The 18,717-nt window shown below is 51.9% G+C and overlaps 2 protein-coding genes across 6 annotated transcripts in view; one reads left to right on the top strand and one right to left on the bottom strand.

Annotated features, from left to right (window-relative positions):
* Nucleotides 1-16,112, top strand: part of ANGPTL2 (angiopoietin like 2) — a 34,026-nt gene extending 17,914 nt beyond the window's left edge. The window contains exons 3-5 of the mRNA XM_036854429.1: nucleotides 9,801-9,994; nucleotides 11,740-12,010; nucleotides 14,304-16,112. Coding sequence (XP_036710324.1) covers nucleotides 9,801-9,994; nucleotides 11,740-12,010; nucleotides 14,304-14,503 — 665 coding nt within the window. The 3' untranslated portion in view covers nucleotides 14,504-16,112. The remainder of the gene's footprint in view (nucleotides 1-9,800; nucleotides 9,995-11,739; nucleotides 12,011-14,303) is intronic.
* Nucleotides 1-18,717, bottom strand: part of RALGPS1 (Ral GEF with PH domain and SH3 binding motif 1) — a 287,071-nt gene that overhangs the window by 117,801 nt on the left and 150,553 nt on the right. The gene's annotated exons all lie outside the window — the stretch shown is intronic.

The following is an 18,717-nucleotide window of genomic DNA, read 5'->3' as shown; positions in this document are numbered from 1 at the left end:
GGTGGCTCTGGGAGGCCCAGGACACTACTCCTCAGCGCAGCCCAGGCACCGCCATGCACATGCCAGCCCTCCTGACACGGCGCCATCCTAGGGACTGACCAGAGAAGGAAAGGCAGTGTGACCACCAGCTGCCACAGTGAGGCCTTGTCTGAAATGAGTCTTTAAAAACCAAAAGGGGTAGACATTTCTAGCTGTTTTCTCTCCTGAGAAAAACATAATCAGCTCAGTTTGTTTTCTCAGTGGATAAAGAGGGGACCATAAAATCATAAAATATTACAGCTTGTTAGAGGCCTCTCGGATCCCCTGGCATAGCCTTCTTGTCCCAGAGTCTGTCCGTGACAGAGCCAACACTGGTCCCTGGACTTGTAACTTCCAGGATATTAAGGTTCAGAGAGGTTAAGTAACTTAGCCAAGATTACAGAGCAAGTAAGTGGCTCAGCCAAGGCTCAAACCCAAGGGTGTCTTAGCCACTCTGGGATACTACACATTCCCATGGAAAGGCTAGGGGGCAACTGGTGTGAAAATCACTCTATAAATGTTTGACTTGACCCCAGGTGCCAGCTGCCTGGGACCCGACTCTCCATCACTATTTCATGTACCAGGTTCCAGGCAGCTCCTTGTAAGAGATCTGGTAGATTTGTTAGTTTGTTATTAGAACTCTTACGGTTCTGATAACAAAGATATCAGTACTGTGAAAATAAGATAAAGAAAATAGAATTAAGTTAGCCTCATACTACAGAGTTTCTAAAACAACAGAGCTCTCCCACAGAAAACGTAACATGCACCTGACTTCCAGTAAATGGACCCAACTGAAGCTCCCGATAAATCTGGTATTTCATTTGTATCAAATCTGGACAAATTGTCTGGAATTACTTCTACTCAGCATTTTAATGTATAGCTAAGTCTGAAGTCCTGATTTCTTTAAATATGTTAACACTAAGTATATAAAAATCAGTAGCTATGATCTGCTCTTGGGGCCACGTTAGGTGTCAACCACGCTGCTTCACAGATAACACACAGAAACCACCCATCCCTCACAGCAAATGGTCCACGGCCAGGGAGGCACAGGCAACTTGAAGCAGATTGTTTTCCTAGATGGATTTCTCCCCTTATATTTTATTTCCCATTATGAGGTAGGGAATATGTACATTAGACTGTGGTCTAAAATAGAGAACGAGATAGATCATGCGTGGCTTCCATTCCTTCTGGAGGTCAAGCGATGGTCTGTCCAGGTGAGCGCTGCTGGTCCCACATGCGCCTGAGGCCCGGCGGAGGGTTGGAGAAGGGCATTGTGAGGACAGTGAGGGTGACTACAGCCACCAAGCACTCGGCCTTTACGGTCACAGGGCCTGCGGGGAAAACCAAATCTGGCTCTCTTGCCTCCAGAGCCTGTGCTGTTTTCACTGTGCTATGCTGTCATGTTTCTAGAATGTTAATGTTGAACAAAATAAGACTCCCAAATTCATTACAAACTACATAATCAAGTGATATTTCAAAGAGCATTCTTTGCTAGCTTCTTCATAAACAAAAGCCACTTGAGCTCGAGTTGGGTCATCTTCCTCCTAGCTTTGCTTTCTCTTCTCTCCTCCTGGGGTACTTTGGAGCGGAGTGTGATGGCAAGCTCTCCCTCTATTACTCAGGCACTTTGCAGGGAGGACATTCGGCTAAACGCTCAGGCTATTTACAGCCCCGGGAGACAAACCACCAGCTTGTTATTGTTACAAGTGGTGAGCTGGCATCCTGCGGCCTGGAAATCCCAACAGTTTGGCATTGGGCAAAATGAACGTAATCTAGAAAATCCTGGAGCTCAGGCCTCTGTGGCCAGCTCACTAGTCACACGAATGGACTGCTGTGGTGAACTGATGCTGTGAACTGTATCATAACCCTGAGATACTCCCCCAGAAAAAATGATAAAGAAAGCAGCATGAAGTGAGCATCATACTACAGTGTCTAAGACAAGGTTGGCCCGGTTTGTCGAGCGCAGTGCGTCATGTACTATTGTAAAAGTAACACAGCCCACTTCTCAGTGATCTCAGTCAACAGCAAGGAGGGAGGGAGGCCAGAGAGACTGCCCCGGGAACACTGAGACAGCCCCTTCCACCTCTGCAGCACTTCAGCTGCCCCTGAGATGACTCTGGATGAAGAGCATGTTGGATCCTGGCCCTGCATCTCGAGGTGAGCCAGTGGAGCTGCAGGGCCTGGAGTGCTTTTATGTCATTTCTTCAAATGAATAAGTGATTTTCCCTTAATGGATTTTTTGAATAATTTAAGTTAAAATTACTATACATGCAGAGAGAAATTTCACTAGGAAAGTTTTAAGCTTAAGTGACAAATATAACAGTTTTTTAAAAATTTCCAAATGTTGAAATTAAGATATCTTAGGTGGTGTGTTAGAGTGCCATCGAAAAGAACAGAAAATCCAACCATCTGGGCCTACCCCGGGCATAACGTGCAGTCTTTCTACTACAGACTGTCCAGGCTTCCCCAGATAACAGGTTTCCTTTCTCAAGGTTTGGTCTGGATGCTAATTATCCTTTGTTGTGGGGATCCCTGTTTCCAGATGGATTTATTATTATTGATTCTCAAACTGGAAAGAACAGAATGAAGATGACAAAGGGAACGCAGCTCATGGTGGTGAGAAGACGGGAGATGGAGGAAGGCACGGGAGGCGCCAGGTGACTCTCGGCACTAGACTGGGAGGGTCAACACATGGTCACTGCCCCGAGAAGGCTTCTGCCCCAGAGAAGCCCACGGTCTGGTGGGGAGACAGACCCCCACAATCCCAATACGTGTGACAGCCACAGCACAGTACAGTGGAAAGAACCAGGGCGTGGGAGGCAGAGCCGAGTTCTAACCCCACGTCCTCTGCTTCCCAGTCGTGTGAGCACTCTGAGCAGGGGCTTGTGAGGCTGAAATAAAATTGTGTAAAGCACCTGGCACGTGAAAGGCTCTAGATCCGAGGCATTCATCACTCTTACTATATTCCAGTGAAGATAGATATGTAAGGCATGTGGGAACCCCGAGAAGGATCGAGTAGCTCTTCTGGGGTTGGGGCAGGCTTCCTGGAGGAGGGGACGAGGAGGGCTGAGGGCAGGCAGATGTGCTCTCACAACCACTGCCACTATCATCAAGAAATCATGAAGATCAGGCCTGGTGCTGGGCAAATGTCCTGTGTTCAGAAAGAGAAAAAGGATGACATACTAGAAATTGCATACCAGTTGGCATGTGGTCAAACCCCAGTGAAATTATAGAAAAGATTATGAAGAGGGATGTGTGAGCATTTGGAAAAGTAAGAGGTGATCAATGAAAGCCAACACAGGTTCTCTCAGAACGAGCCCATAAGCTGATTCCCTTTCTTGGGAAGGGTGAACGGGTTGGCCAACCACAGGAACGACCCCCCGTCCGCGATCTGCGGGGCGCAGTCATGGGTCTGATGATCTCCTCCACGATGTGCCCGCAGAACAGCACCACTCAGTCCCATCACTGCGACCGGGGAGCCCAGGGCTTCACCCCACCAGTCCGGGGAGCCCTAGGGAACTGCTCACCTCTGCACCCAGGGAGCCCCCCCCAGAGCCCCTCCCAGTCTGACCTCTTTTTAAAATCGCTTTAAAGTCTCTGTCTCTCCCCCTGCCCAAGGGTACTGGTGGAAACCTAGGAGTGGGCACAGTGCTTTTGAAAGTGTTCTCTGGGAAGCAATACTGTAATATCTGTGTATCCTGAGGTCAAACAGGCAGAAACAGGATCCCTTCAAGCTCTTCATGGGCCCAAGGGGCTCTTATTTGGGGATGCCTCAGAATGTACCAAGTGCGTTGAAATACACCCACCTCGCACATCTAATATAACTTTTACTGTAAAATTTTTGAAAGGATTTTTAATAATTTTGTGTTTGAAATTACTTGGCCAAGTGCAGCACAATTAATTTATGGTTGGCTCTGGTTTCTCGGCAAACATCAGGCATGTTCAGGAATTCTTGTGAAGTGAGAAAAATGTAACCTACAAATTGTTTTCAAAAGTAATAACGTTTTTTATGAAGACTAAATTTAACAATTAATGAATTCGACAAAATGTTACACTTTGTAGAAATTTAATTATATACTTAAAAATTTTGACTTTGCAGTTTTCTTTTCATATTTTATAGCTAACAAATTTTTTTAGGCCTCAAATACTTTTCATAAACTCCTGAAAAGCTTGTCAGCCCCAGGCAGTGTGCTCGTTGTCCGACGACTTAAAGGGCCTGAACAGCAGGCACGAGCGTCTGGACTCTTTCCCCAGAAGGACCAGAAACGGAACTTAGAATGTCACCTCTGGGGCGCTGCAGGAACTTGACTGAGATGGCTTTGGGAATGTACCGTCTGTTCCTGTGTTAGGTTACTGTTTTGTGCTCTGGTTCACTGAAAAGTGGTGAGTGACATAGAATATACATGTTCACAACCAAAATATGATTTCCCCATCCGTCTGGATACATGAGACTCGAGCAGCGCACGTGATTGTTCCTCGCCCCCCGCACTGGGTTTCGGCTCTCCTGCCTCACCCGGGACACCTGGCAGGTCCTCATGCTGGCCGGGGTGGGACTCACGCCTAAGCAGGACTCACACCTAAGCAGTGGACATGTGCCCTGGTGCTCAGATTATTCATTTGGGTCAGAAAATCCAATTTCAACACAACTAGTCATTTCTCCTGTTAGAAAACTGGTTCAGGGAGTGGCCAAAAGACTTGTTGGAGGCAGACCATCCATGAGAATAATAGGAAACAGCACACGGTTCTCACATAAGAGCAGTGCTTCCTGGTGGCATCACAGAAGCCTCTCTGCAGTGCCCACATATGGACTAAAACACCCCAGAACTTCTCCTGCAGGCCACAGGGTCCTCCGTGTGGCCTCAGGTGGTCAAGACTGGAGACTTGGGCTTAGCGGGTAGAGAGGCCTGTCAGGCTGCTGGCCGGCTGCGTGGTCCAGCCCAGCTGACGGCCGGGAAGGACTCTGGCCCTCTCCCCATGGCTCAGGCGCAGCAGGGAGAAGAGGCATCGCTCTGGCCCACACAGGCCCGATTTCTACCCACTTCTCAGCTCCTGGCCTCGGCCAATCGGCCTGGTCAGATATCCATGGGGCCGCACTTCCCTAGTGGAGGGGTGACTGCATTGAAAATTGATGCAGTTGGTGAGCCCATTTCTCCACGGGGGTCTGGGTGGGCGAGTCAGGCTGAAGGCAGTCTGCCTCAGGCCCACAGGGAGGACACTGGAACTAGGAAGTTACCCGTAGGTCTGGGCTGGCTGCGGGCTCCAACTCGGCTTTACCAGAAGGCCCTACACTGGGGGTATTGAGCCCCGGAGCAGCCAGCAGTGAGTGGCTCCTGGCTTCCTGGGAGGCGAGGAGCCCTGTGTGCCTGACCCCTCTGTCAGGAACCCCAGTGAGGAGGAAGGGAGCAGGGAGGGGACTTAGGCCCCCCAAACCCGATCGCCTCCAATGCTCACCAGACATCGGGGTCTGGGGGCCCAAGACCTGTAAACTCTGTGTTCCCGCTGCCAACGTCCCTTCTCCCCGAGGCCTCCTGACTGCAGGGCCTGTGTGCCTTCCACACCCTGTGCTGCTCCTCTAGGGAGCCACACAGACCCGGCTCGGCCATGGCAGCTGCGCTTTCCTTCATGTGGAACGTTCTGGCTGCAGCTCCGCCGACAGTGTAAATATATTCTTCACAGAGATGAGGTCGGGGCGCTCCCTGCACTCACAGCCTTGGTGCCGCTGAGTTAGTGTTGGCTTGGTGCTCCGGGCAGGGCTGCCCTTTCAGAAGGAGCGCCAAGTGAAACCCCGCCGGGTACTCCGCGCTGCTCCAAGGAGAGCCCTGCCCACCGCACACTGAAGATGCAGCTTCATTGACAAAAAAAAAAAGGTTTCCATTCTTCATTCCCATTAGTCTTTGTGGCCCTCTCCGCTGAAGTTCTGACTTTCACAGTATGCCTTTATGGAAAACATCCATCGGTAAATAATCTTATACTTAGTCTTGGAAATCCGAAAGCAAATACAGTCGCTTGTTTGGGGCTAGGGGATGGCGGGGAGTGGACAACTTCAAAACTACCAGCTTTCATCTATCGAAGGAAAGAAAAAAAGCACCCTCTCTGGCACCTGCCCTGGTCGGCCTCGTGAGGGGTGCTGTGTTCGGGAGACCCTCAGAACAGGTAGGGTTCTTTCCCTCTGTTTACAGAAGAGATGGAGGCTCAGTAAGGACCTGCCCAAAGTCACCCTGTGAGGAGATGCGGCCACTGAGCTTTGAGCTAAGGGCTCCTGACTCCGAGTTGGGGGTCCTGTCCCCAGCACACAAACGCTTCTTGCACAGATTCCTGAGTTAATGTCTGACACCTCGGCTGACCCCCAGCAATGACATTGTGTATACGTAACAGGTGTAGATTTCTCATCAGAGGAGGAAGTTTTGCCTCAGCCGTTTTAATGGAGCCACATGATAATCTTACTGCTGCCGTTTTCTGCTGCTTTATCATTTTACTGCTGCCAACTTTTCAACGCCAAGTATTTTTCTGACTAATTTTCATCCATCATTTAATTCTCTGACCTTTGCCACTAGTGCCTTTAATAAGAAAAGGGAACATGTTTGAATGCCGGAGATCTTCTAGAGCTCTGCAAGGGTATCTGAGAGATAACTGTCTGGAAACATTCTTGATGGAAAGTCCTCAGTGTCATGTGAAGTGCAGGATGTAGGAGACGTATGGAGATTTTTTTTAGTAACAGCAGAAAATACTAAACACGTCTACACTATTTTGCACTTACTCCATGATTCTAGAAAGCATGTCATACCTAAAAAGCCTTCAAGGAAAGAACTGCTAGATTTGCCTTTTAAAAAAAGGAAAGGAAAGATTCTCCATCATAAGAAACACTAAAATAGTTGTAAAGTAGTCGAAATCGTTGTAAAATGGGCAAAGGACACCAAAAGGTAAGCATAGAAGAAAAACAAATCAAAGATTTAAAAAGGCATAACACCTTGACAGAGAAGAAGTATAAATTCTTATTTTTCTTAACCTGGCTGACCGGCAATGATTAAGACTAGTTGTAGGGACACAGAGAGAAGTCAGCCTGGGCCCCCTACCCTGGAGTCCGCTCCGGTTGAGGAAAAGGATGAGGGCTTTTGAGTGTGGGCTCTGGACGACCACTGGGTTCAGATACCGCATCTGCCCCTGCCGGGAGGGAGTGTCACCCAACGTCCCCATGCTCCAGTTTCCTCATCTGTAGGGTGGGGAGACTACTAGCTACCTGGCAGGTGTGTCAGGAAGATCTCGGGTATAAATGCATGGATGGGGCATGTAGTAAACGCCCAGCACATGTTGGCTAGTAGAAATATTTTATCGTACCTACCGTTCCAGTCAAGCCTCTCTCAGAGCCAGGGTTTCATAATCTGGGGTTTGGAAGTCCATTTACCTTCTGATTATAAGCAAGATTGTGTGTCTGTGCATCTTTCTAGATAGAGGGTCTGGAGCTTCTTCTCCCAAACTCTTAAAGGGATTGGTTGGCTCCAAAACATTTAAAAACACTTGCCTTTTAAAAACAGCCCTTTGTAGAAACGTCAAAGGTAAAGCTGGAACCACTCAGGGAACCCACACAGGTAGCGTAGGCTGGGAGCCGCGAGGCTGACCGGCTACCCTCCTGGCGTCCTCGAAGCTTCTCCCCATGCAGCGCCGCCTTCGAAGCTGGCCTTTCAGCCTGAGAATCCATGGAGCCCCACGGCGGCTCTGCAGCAAGAGGCCTGGCTGCTCGTTTTCAGTTGGGTGTTATTCTGCAGGCTTCTGCCGGGCCTTCTGTCACCAGCTTCCGCATCGAACGGCCTCTCCTGTGCTTCTGACTTGGTATCGAGCTGGGAGGCCTCCCACGCCCGCTCTGTGCTCTGCTCCAGCTGCCGGAGACAGACTCCCATTCTCTGCTTTGGTCCCGGGGGCCACGGGCTGAACACAACCAAAATCTTTCTCTCCTTCATGAATGTTCTTTCTGGAGGTCTGGCCTCCCCTTCCCAGGACGGAAGAGGCACAAGGCAAAGAAGGAAGCAGCTGCTTGTGCCACATCTGCTACCGGGCGGGTGCTTGGGGCCCTGGCCATCCCTTGGGGGAAGGAGGCTGGCCAGCAGGTAAATGGCTGGAGGATGAAGGGGGAGCCCCAGCTAGCTGTCAGCGGTGAGCACCCACGCCCACCTTTCTTCTCGGTGCTGTTGAGCGCTGGGGACAGAGGGGTGAGCAGGACAGCCCCTGCCCTGCCGTCAGGTTCCAGGTGGGGATGCTCACGCACATCTGTGAGGCCTCAGGAAAAGCCCACTTGAGGTGTCCAACAAAGACCAAACCCAAACTTGTCCTGTTTAACCGTCAGGTGTGGACTAATCCAGCCCAATCCCAGCTAGGGAGGAACGTGAGAAGTCTGATCTACACAGGAAAAGCTAAATGCACCCGTCCCTGATGCCTGCCCTTTCCGCCCTCCCCCACACACAGGAAGGACAGGATTCCACAGGAACTCAGGCTGAGAGAAAGCTGGTGAAGTCAGCTCCCCGCTCGCTGGGCATGGGAGCAGCCCCCGCCTGCGCTAGGCTTCCACTGCCCCGCACAGGACCTGCTGGGACCGGGACTCAATAAACAGTTGTTGAATAAACATACACATTAATAGAATAAGATGGAATTTTCTTAGGACGTTTGGTCTTAACCATTCTCAGTTTAGGATTGTTCTGAAGAGAAGCTGAAGCTATGTGTGGTGATTTTATTTATTGTAAAATACACAGTTCAATGGCTAGGTCTTGAAAAACTTCAGAAGTTTTCTCAGATCAATAAGGAAGAAGCCAGCTTATCTGGCCCTTGGTGACTCGGGTTTGTACCCTCTTGCTGACGTGACCAATGTCCAAACACAGGAAATCACCAGGGGAAGTGGGGGAGGGGTGTTGAGAGACCTACGGTAGCGACACCCATCCCTTCTGACTGGGCTGCCCAAGCTCGGGGACGTCACAGATCACAGAACCCATCTCGTCTCAGTTTCAAAAGAGAGCCATGGATTGGAAGGTGCCCTAGACACCATCCTTTAAGCGCATGGACCTCGAAACACGGGCTCTGAGCACCTGGCCTTCGGTGAGCCTCCTTTGGAAAATTTAGATGGAGCTGAACAGAAACTTGGCCCCCCCAAAAGGTCTTTGGAGGCCAGCATCTGAATCCCAGAAATATCCCGAAACCTCTGGCTACAGATTCTGGGCATTGCTTGGGCCCCTGTGAACCCCACTGAAGTTCACGTACAAAAACTGCAGCGACTGTCACCAAGCACCGTCGCTGGGAAGGCGGGCGTGGAGTCAGCCGTGCTGGGAGGGGCAGCGAGCCCGGCTCACGGACCGGGCGGAGCCCGCTCGGTGCTGACGGACGCTGCTGTCTCTCAGCAGGCTCACATCTCTTTTTGCCAATATAACCAACTTAAAAGAAAAAATCACTCCAGGAACTGCACACAAACGATCCAAGCAATCCTTACAGCCCCAATGAGGTAAACATGATCTCCCTTCTACAAACTGGGGAAACCGAGGGCTTGGAGAGGTAAGGAAGCTCGCCCAAATCACACCATGGGGGAGTCAGGGGTGAAAGTGCGCCCAGAACCCAGGCATCCAGACCCCTAGCCCTGGGCTACCCAAATCAGGCCCGTCACCCTGCAGGTCTGTGGCTTCCAGCCGGAATCCTGCCCAAGGCCGTGCCGCGCGGGTCGCAGCCAGGGGTGGGGGGAGGGGGAGGACGTGGCTCGGCGGCCGGGCAGCAGGGAGGTCTGTGACGCCGCCCCCCTGTGTCCCCAGGCCCCTGGAGAGACTGCCTGCAGGCCCTGGAGGACGGCCACGACACCAGCTCCATCTACCTGGTGAAGCCAGAGAACACCAACCGCCTCATGCAGGTGTGGTGCGACCAGAGACACGACCCCGGGGGCTGGACTGTCATCCAGAGGCGCCTGGATGGTTCGGTCAACTTCTTCCGAAACTGGGAGACGTACAAGGTGAGGACTGCCCACTTGAGTGCCGGGGCCCTCGGAAGGAGGCGCCTGCTGCCCGTCAGGGCCCGTGTGGCCCAAGGGAGGAAGACACTGACGGGGCCATTTCTGCAAACCCACCAGGGTTGCGGGGACCAGCCGCTCCTTCGCTGCCCCACTGGCAACTGTGGCAGGACAGAGACAGGGGTTCGGACCACAAAAGCCCCACGAATGGGGTGGGAATTTCGAAATGCTGGGGTGCAGTAGACCCTCACCCCAGCCAGCTGTGGGGAGCACCTTGGTCCCAGCTGGGGCTCTCAAAGGGAAGACCTGTCCTCACAGCCCAGAAGGGGCAAGTCCCAAGGCTCCCAAGCCCCGGGAAAATCTCCCACACAGCCCATTTTGGGGAACTGTGGGAATACTTGGGTCCTAATTCCAGGGCTCATCCTCTGGGCTCCCAATTCCTGGGAAGTTGAATGCTCTTCCTTGTAGGAGGAAAGGCTGCAAGGGCTCCACCCCACACCTGTCTCGCTCCTCTGAACAAAGAAGTGGTACCGAGGACGCGAGGGCAGCTGAGTTCCCTGACACCTGCCACACGCCAGGCACAGCGCTGGGTGCTTCCGTTCCTTACCTCCTTTGCTCTCACGTCAACCCCAGGAGGGAGAGACTGGTCTGGACCCAGTTTACAGATGAAAAGGTGGCACAGACAGGAAGGGGGAGAGCAGTGAATACAGCCTAGGCCTCTGACACCTGCAGAGCCGACAAACTCCCTGGACCACGACACCCACACGTGGCTTTGCCATGCCCCGGTCCTGTCCTGCTTGCCCTCCAACCCACCTCCTGACCAGCCTATGCCTTTGCTTTCTCCTCTTTCTCCTCTGCCTCCTAGTTGAGAGGTTCCTGAAGACGCCCTAGCTCCTTCCGCCTCCTTTCCACATTCTCTTCCTCAGAGCAGTAGGTGCAGTGGTTAAGTCTGGGTTCTTAGTTCAAATCCTGGCTCACCCTCACGCACTCTGGGACCCTGGGCCTCCCCAGGCCTCAGTCCACCCACTCTAGGGAGGATAATGATAGTACCTAGCTCACAGAGTTGGCATGAGGGTGAATAAAATGACCTACGGAAAGTTCTGCCAACAGTGCCAATATACCGTAAGTACTCACTAAATACTAGCTATTATTATCATTAATGAATCCACCTATTTTTCAAGACTTCAAGTGGCCACCACTCGGCTGATGACACCCAAAAATACTTGGAAAAACTATAACAAATCCACTGGATTCTAGACCTAGGAGGGTGCCCAGGTGGATGTGGCATGCCTTTGTCACAGCTCACACCTGTGCATTAGTTTACATGGGACCCTCACACACAGCCCCTTCCCAGAGAAGGGAACAGAAGCTCAGAGAAGGTAAGGGAATTGTCCCAGGAACTCATGTTGCATGCCTACTGTGTGCTAGGCTCTTAATTTACCATATTACGTGTGTCCTTATAGCAACCCTGCAGGTAAGGTAACATAGCGTCTCCCACATTCACACGATGCCTAGCATGAAACAGGCACTCTCTAAATAGTCTTGAGTGTTGCATGACTGAGGCTCAGATGGGCAAAGTGACTCATCAAGTGACAGCCAGGTGGGGGAGTGGGGAATTAAATGCAGGCCTGCCTTCTGCTCTGCCTGTTTCCAGGCCTCTCTGTCTGGCGCTGAGCAGCTGACAGCCGGGCCCTGCTGGCTGAGCGCACTACATACTCCTCACTAATGCTTGCCCACGTTTTCCCCAGCAAGGGTTTGGGAACATCGACGGCGAGTACTGGCTGGGCCTGGAGAACATTTACTGGCTGACGAACCAAGGCAACTACAAACTGCTGGTGACCATGGAAGACTGGTCTGGCCGCAAGGTCTTTGCAGAATATGCCAGCTTCCGCCTGGAGCCTGAGAGCGAGTATTATAAGCTGCGGCTGGGGCGCTACCATGGCAACGCTGGTGACTCCTTTACCTGGCACAATGGCAAGCAGTTCACCACCCTGGACAGAGACCATGATGTCTACACAGGTAGGACCAGTGGCGTCACACCCAGGTGCAGGGCAGGGGAAAGAGGTCAAAGCCGAGCCTCTGACTCCCAGGCCCGAGAAAGGGAAGATCCCAGGGCCCAGCTGCCCAACCCCGTTCCCATCCCCTGAAGGCCCACTCCTTTGTCCTCTGCCCACAGATCCCCTTCGCAAGGCTGGGTCAGCATGGCATTTACAAAAAGGGGAAGGTAAAGAGGTACACAAATTACATATCCGAGGGCCACTCTGGGCCAAGCTGGACATTGTACTGGGCTGTGCACTGCATCACTCCCTGCCTGAGGCACTGGGTGTCACGGCGACATGTCCCCATGTTACACCCTGGCTAACAACGCTGCCCCACCTCCTACATGCCTGTGCCCTTGGGCACGCTGTTCAATCTCTCTGGGCCCATTTCCACATCTGGAAATAAGAACATACCTACGTAGCGGGGTGGTGAGAAGGGAGAATGTGCCTGAAGTGCTTCGTCTGGGACTTGGCGGAGTCAGGCTCTGAGTGGGTGCAGTCTCTAGTGTGTACTGTCAAGGCAGTGCTATGGGAAGCTATGAGAGGAAACCAGGTAGGAGAGATGAAACGACCTGTCCAAGATCACATGCCTCAAGTCCAGGTCTTTATTAAACAAAAAAACAAGGGAAAAAGCAAAAAATTGTAAGAAACACACACAGTCCAACCCTGAGTCCAGACATCAACCCCCGACATTCATCTCAAGGCTCCACACCTCAGTTCCTTGAGATGAGGGCCCCTGGGCCCTCGCTGGTTGGTCCCTGAGGAGCCAAGCCCACCTCCAGGCCAAGGCTGTTCTCATGGGCAAACCCAGCCCCCTCCTGCCCCAGCTCCCCTATAGGTCCCAGTCTAAAGGCCACAGCCTCCCCTTTGACGACTGTCCCAGGAACCACCTGCACTTCATTGGCAAGCCCGACTGCCTACATCCTGAGGAGGGATCCCTACTCCAGGTCCCTACAGCAGCAGACTGTTCTCACCACACTGGGGGAAACACCAACACCTCTACCTACTCCCTGGTGCAGAACTGACCCTGCCGCAAGGGCCCCGAGGAGGCAGCGTGCCATCTGAGGCCGGGGCTGCCGAGGCTTCCGGAAGAGCAGGGCAGGAAGATGACCCTCATCAGAACTGTCAGACTCTGGGGACAGAGAGGCTGGTTAGAGCATTTCTTGAGGGCCATTATGGGGAGCAGGGAGCAGACTCTTCTGCGACCCCAACTGTCAGGCCTGTCCAGCAGCAGGGTCGGAGGATGTGAGGCAGTGAGCTCCCTGTCCCTGGAGGCATGCGGGGCAAGCTCAGGAGGGCCGTCCACTGGCTGACGGGAGGCTGGCTCTGGCGTGCCGAGGGTTCTGCCCTCCAAATCCGATGCTGCCGCTTGGACCTCGTGGCCGCGGGTCATGGCCCAGAGGAGCCAGAGAAAAACTCTGGGAAAACCTGGGCTGCTGGGGCTCTGGGGGGTGCCTGGGGCTGAGCCTCCTCTAGGCTTTCTGCCTCAGCCGGCCTGCTCCCTCCTCACCTCGCCCCAAGGCCTCTCCTGGAGCAGAGCTGCCCGCCCCATCGGGCCCCCAAACCCACAAACTTGACTGGGCAGCCCTTCCCCTGAGTGGGGTCTCTCCCTGGGTCTGACAATGTCTTCCCCCCCCATCCTGGGAAGGGCAATGCCCCTGCACGCCCGCTTGTACCTTGCCCACACTTTTACTGTTGTTCCGAACTGCTTGTCCTTGGCAGCAAAATCCAGCATGATATGATAGTGCCAGAAACTTTATGAAAATATCTTGCTTTTGTGAAAAAAAAAAATTGTTTTTGGCTGGAATACAGGCTTGGGAGGAATAGAGGAACATTTCATCTTAAACACTTCCTTTGTCATTCTATAAAGACTCTTGATCTAATAGTTTCAGCTCTTAAAAAACATTCCTAAGAAAAACTGGCCCTCCACCCGCCCACCTCAGGTCATTTCTGTTTTGCTCCCTGGTGCTTGCTCTGCAGTGAGCCCTGGGCTAATCCGTGGCCTCCTTCGGTTCCCACACGGGTCCCGTGCTGTGCGGGGGCAGAGCGCTCATCCTTATTTTACCATGAGAATTCAGTGGCTCAACGAGGCTAAGTTGCCTGCCCAAGATCACAGAGCTCGTTAGTCAGCAGGCAGGTCTGAGGCCCCGTCCCCTCTCAGGCACCCTTGGTCCAAATGCCTCCACAGGGGGTCCCTCAGAAGCCCCCCGAGCAGACGGTGGACACGGGTAGAACCTCCTCCCTGAGACCTTCTCGCTCTTTCTCTCCTGCAGGCAACTGTGCCCACTACCAGAAGGGCGGCTGGTGGTATAATGCCTGTGCCCACTCCAACCTCAACGGGGTCTGGTACCGCGGGGGCCACTACCGGAGCCGCTACCAGGACGGAGTCTACTGGGCTGAGTTCCGAGGAGGCTCCTACTCGCTCAAGAAGGTGGTGATGATGATCCGGCCGAACCCCAACACCTTCCACTAGGCTGGCCCCCCTCCTGAGCCCTCGTGGCCGCCGGGAGCCTGCCCGGCTGTGCTGGCCCAGCACAGAGAGCGCCGCCTTCCAGCTCACCTCGGGACTGGGAGGACTGCGACGCTGGACTCTGATTTCCCAAGTCACTGCGGCAGATGATACAACTGAATCGAAGCGGTATTCTCTGTTGCTACTACTCTTCTCCACATCGGACAGCCCCTCGTGTTTCCAGACAGGACAGGACAGCAGACAAGTCTTTCCTTAAATAACTTAAGCCCCAGCAATAAAAACACAACTGCAAAACACCTTCATAATATACATGTGTGTGAGCCGACCTTGTGCACTTATGTGTATACCATGTATATATGCATTTAGATATATACACGTGGCGTATATCTAGATACATATATAGGTTTGCCTTATATACCTAAATACAAGTATATTCAATTCTCAGATGCTGAGGCTGTTACCAACAGCTCTGCTCTTAGGAGAAGAGCATTTCATTCATGTTGTATTACTTGAGTCTAAGGGCAGATCACAGACTGTGTAGCTCTCATTCAAAGAACAATCCTTGGTGTCCACAGGCCTGGATTCTTCCAGGACTGTCTACAGTACTATTCTCTCACATAGGGGTTCTCAACTTCCTTGCTTAAGATCCCCCTTGGCACCTAACCCAATTTCAAAATCCCCGTCCCTCTTTATTTCTATACTTCTCCTCATTCTCAGGACTTTTCACCACCCACCCATCCACCCACCTATCCATGCATTCAATGCCATTCAATTAAGTGCCTTCCGTGCTCCAGTCCCCGGCCACTTGTGTTCCAGGCACCTTTTCTGCTCTTCTCTATTCCTTGCCTACTTACTCCTCACCTTTTCTGTCCCCCTGTGCTTTCTTTCCAGGCAAGATTCCTTAGCCTCTGAGTAGGAAAGCATGGACTCCACGTGGTCAGGAAAGGGAAAGTCAGGCCCAAAAGCTAACTCTTGGCCACAAGGATAATGGTATTTGCAGTCTCGTATTTTCCAGTCACAGTTTAGCCTACCTGTCATTTTAACCTTCACAGAAATAATAACCTACCTTGCCAGCAGATATTCGATTGAAGAGAAGTCATCATCCAATCGTTGGGGACCCCAAATGGCTACATACCAAAGGTCCCATGCTCTCAGGCTGACTAGTGTCCACATCTCGTCTCCAAACTACACTTCCCCGGAGATCAAGCGCCACGAAAATGAGAACTAGCCACTTGTCGTGAGTTACTGAATAACCAGGGGCCACGGAGCCCTGGGTCAGCGCATCAGAGTGCAGCGGCTTTCTTAGTCCTGTTAGCCACGGAGCATCAGGCTCGGTACTACCGGGACTCCTGCCAAGCAGGGAGCAAGGGATGAACAAGAAGATGAGACCCTCCTAGAGGGCACGTGGGTCGGGGTGGGCGAGATGTTGGAACGTTCGGTACTGTCCGCATCTGGCTGTGTGCCTATTACCTCAGCAGTCTCACAAAGTGTTCCATGTAGCATGTTTTGTGTATATAAAAGGGACTTTTTTTTTTTTTAATATATTCTCAGATTATCCTTGTAATGACACATCTGCAATAAAAGCCATCAGTGCTATTTGGATGTATCTACACTGTGCGTTATTGTTTTAGAATGCCTTCCTGGGACCTCCGATACCAGAGCCTCTGAGTAAAACCAGGAAGAGATTCATCCATGGAAATCAATTAAATCACACTTTCCCTATCCCTGGTTTCCAGCTCTGCCCTGAGGAGTCCCACGACAGTACCTCAGGCCAAGATGGCTTCCTGGAGCCCCACCTCTTTACGTCTAGCTGCGTCCTGGATGTCTCTGCCAGACACAAGCAGTGCAGTCAACACCTGAAGCACCTTTCCCCAGGTCTGGTCTCATTTCATCAAATGGTACCATCTACTCAATTGCTCGGGTGAGAAGCAAGGACTCCTCCCTCCCCCGGGCCAAGGTCGACCCACCCCTCCGTGCAAGGCCTCTTCTCTGCCTTGGTGTAGGCCCTCCTCCCCTCTCCCCTCGACCACAGCAACAGGCTTCCCACCAGACCAAGGAACCCTGTGCCTCCACCTCCCTCGTCCCAGTCCGACTTCCACACTAGCTGCCAGAACCACCTTCCTGTAAAACAAATCTGTCGGTAGAGAAGGCGTCTCTGGGCCTGATGAGAAACCCCAAAACCATAAAGGAAAAGACGAAGGGATAGGACTAAAGAAAGTCCCGAATTTTTTGCCCTCTGAAAAACAAAACAAAATAAAACATGACTGAGATTGAAAGGCAAATATTAAACAAGAGAAAAGTATACGATTAATATTCATGCTACACCAAGAACTCTTTCAAATTAAGAAGAAAGATACAAACACTGTTATAGAAAACTTGGTAAAGCACACAAACACGTTAGAAGACTCACAAACGGCCAGTAAACAAGAAAAGAGGCCAACCTCAGTAATCACCAGAGTTGTACATTAAATCAAGCATAAACCATCACATGGTGCCTAGCAGACTGGGAAAGACGAAAAAATGTCAATCTCCACATTGACAAGGGAATGGAGAAATATGTACTCTATGTACTCTGGATGGAAGTAAAAACATTCAATATTTTTGAAGAGCAGTTTGGCAACGTATGTATCAAAATTTAAAATGTACTTAAACCTTTGGACTCACCAATCTCTCTTCTTAATGACAAAGTAATGCTGCCATATGAGAGCCTTTTCTAGCAAAGTCGTACTGTGGAGAGACTGATGTTTACTGAAGCCTACTACGTGCTTGGAATTGGACTTGTGTCTTCTTACATGACCTCACGGCAGCCTGTGTAGGAGGGACTGTTCCCCTCACTTCACAGAAGGGGAGAAAGTGAGGCTCACAGACAGACTGCTGGTAAAATGCCCCTGCAGGAGTTAGTCCAGAAGGTTCTGGGTGTCAGGCACTAAGAGTTCTCAGCTCCCTTCTCCCAAATGCCTAGTCAGTGTTGGGGGTCACAGTGGAATCTGGACACTACTAGATGTCCTCAACCTTGGCCCAGACCACACCCACCCACTCCCATACCTGCAGTCGGGTGTGTGGGACGCAAGGATTGACAGCAAAGGAAAACAGGGCCAACCTTACCAGTCACTGGTCTTATGTCCAAACCCCAAAGCAGAGAGCTCTGGAAAGCCACACTGGACAAGGGGGAGCAACCCTTTACTAAACTAGTTGGGAACCAAACAAAAGCAGGGCCTGACGCCACTGGTTCCCCAACCCCACACACCCCGATACCCAAACCTAGGTCTTGGTCAAATCATACCCCGGCTATGTGGAAGGAGAGGGAGGCATAAGCCCATCAGAGATGTGGAACCCACTCTCCCTGAAGTAAAATGGAGGAAGGGGAGCAAGTTTACCAAACCAACAGCATCAAAGAAGAGAACAGGGAGACGAGAGGGCTGTGCTCAGGCACCACGCCTGGTGCCCAGGGAGTCGCTCCCCTGCCGGCAAACAGCACTCGGCACAACCAGCAAACATCAACACGCCTCCTCCTCGCCCATCCCACCCGGGGACTTTTAAGGCCTACAGTCATAGGGGTCCTACCGTTACTAAGGTCTCCGTGGTGAGCGCCTCTGCAGACCCAGAAGGACGTCAGTGACACCTTGATCAGCGGAGGGCACCCACCTGCTGGGCTCGTGTGCAGAACACGGCAGGAAGACAGAGATGTTCCCCAAGCAAGTGACACTGAACAGGGCCCCCTCCCCCGAACCTTGCCAATTCGATCCAGATTGAAAGAGAAACCCTTGAACTACTGCAAACACTGGGGACGGGAATCCATGATGCTCATACTCCGCAGGTGCTCTTTGGGAGCTCAAGGGGTCCCCCCGATCTCCCAAGAGCACCTCATCTGCTTCGTACAGTCTGGTAAAAACTCTCAGTTATAGTAAGGGAAAGCTAGAGAACTGGATTAAACAAAAAAGGAACATTTTAAACGTAACAAAATATAAAACAGGCACTTTTTCAGCCTCGGTTTTTTCCGCGTCTCAAAAGGCTAAGGACAAAATCACAGCTGCCAAGAGCTCCCACATTCTGGAGCAAAAGGTGCAAGACCCTCCTTGCAAGGGGGTGGCCCCAAACTGGCTCTGCAGCATTAGCTGACTGCCCACCTGTGGCCTGTGTAAGAGGCGCAGAAAAAGTATTCCGGGGTGGGGGGATGAGTCGTCCCCATGATATGCTCCCCCCTCCTTCAATCAGTG

Source organism: Balaenoptera musculus, chromosome 6, assembly GCF_009873245.2.
Source record: "Balaenoptera musculus isolate JJ_BM4_2016_0621 chromosome 6, mBalMus1.pri.v3, whole genome shotgun sequence".
Taxonomy (NCBI): Eukaryota; Metazoa; Chordata; class Mammalia; order Artiodactyla; family Balaenopteridae; genus Balaenoptera; species Balaenoptera musculus.
Note: the sequence above shows the minus strand (reverse complement) of the source record. Positions and strands in the feature narration are given on the sequence as shown.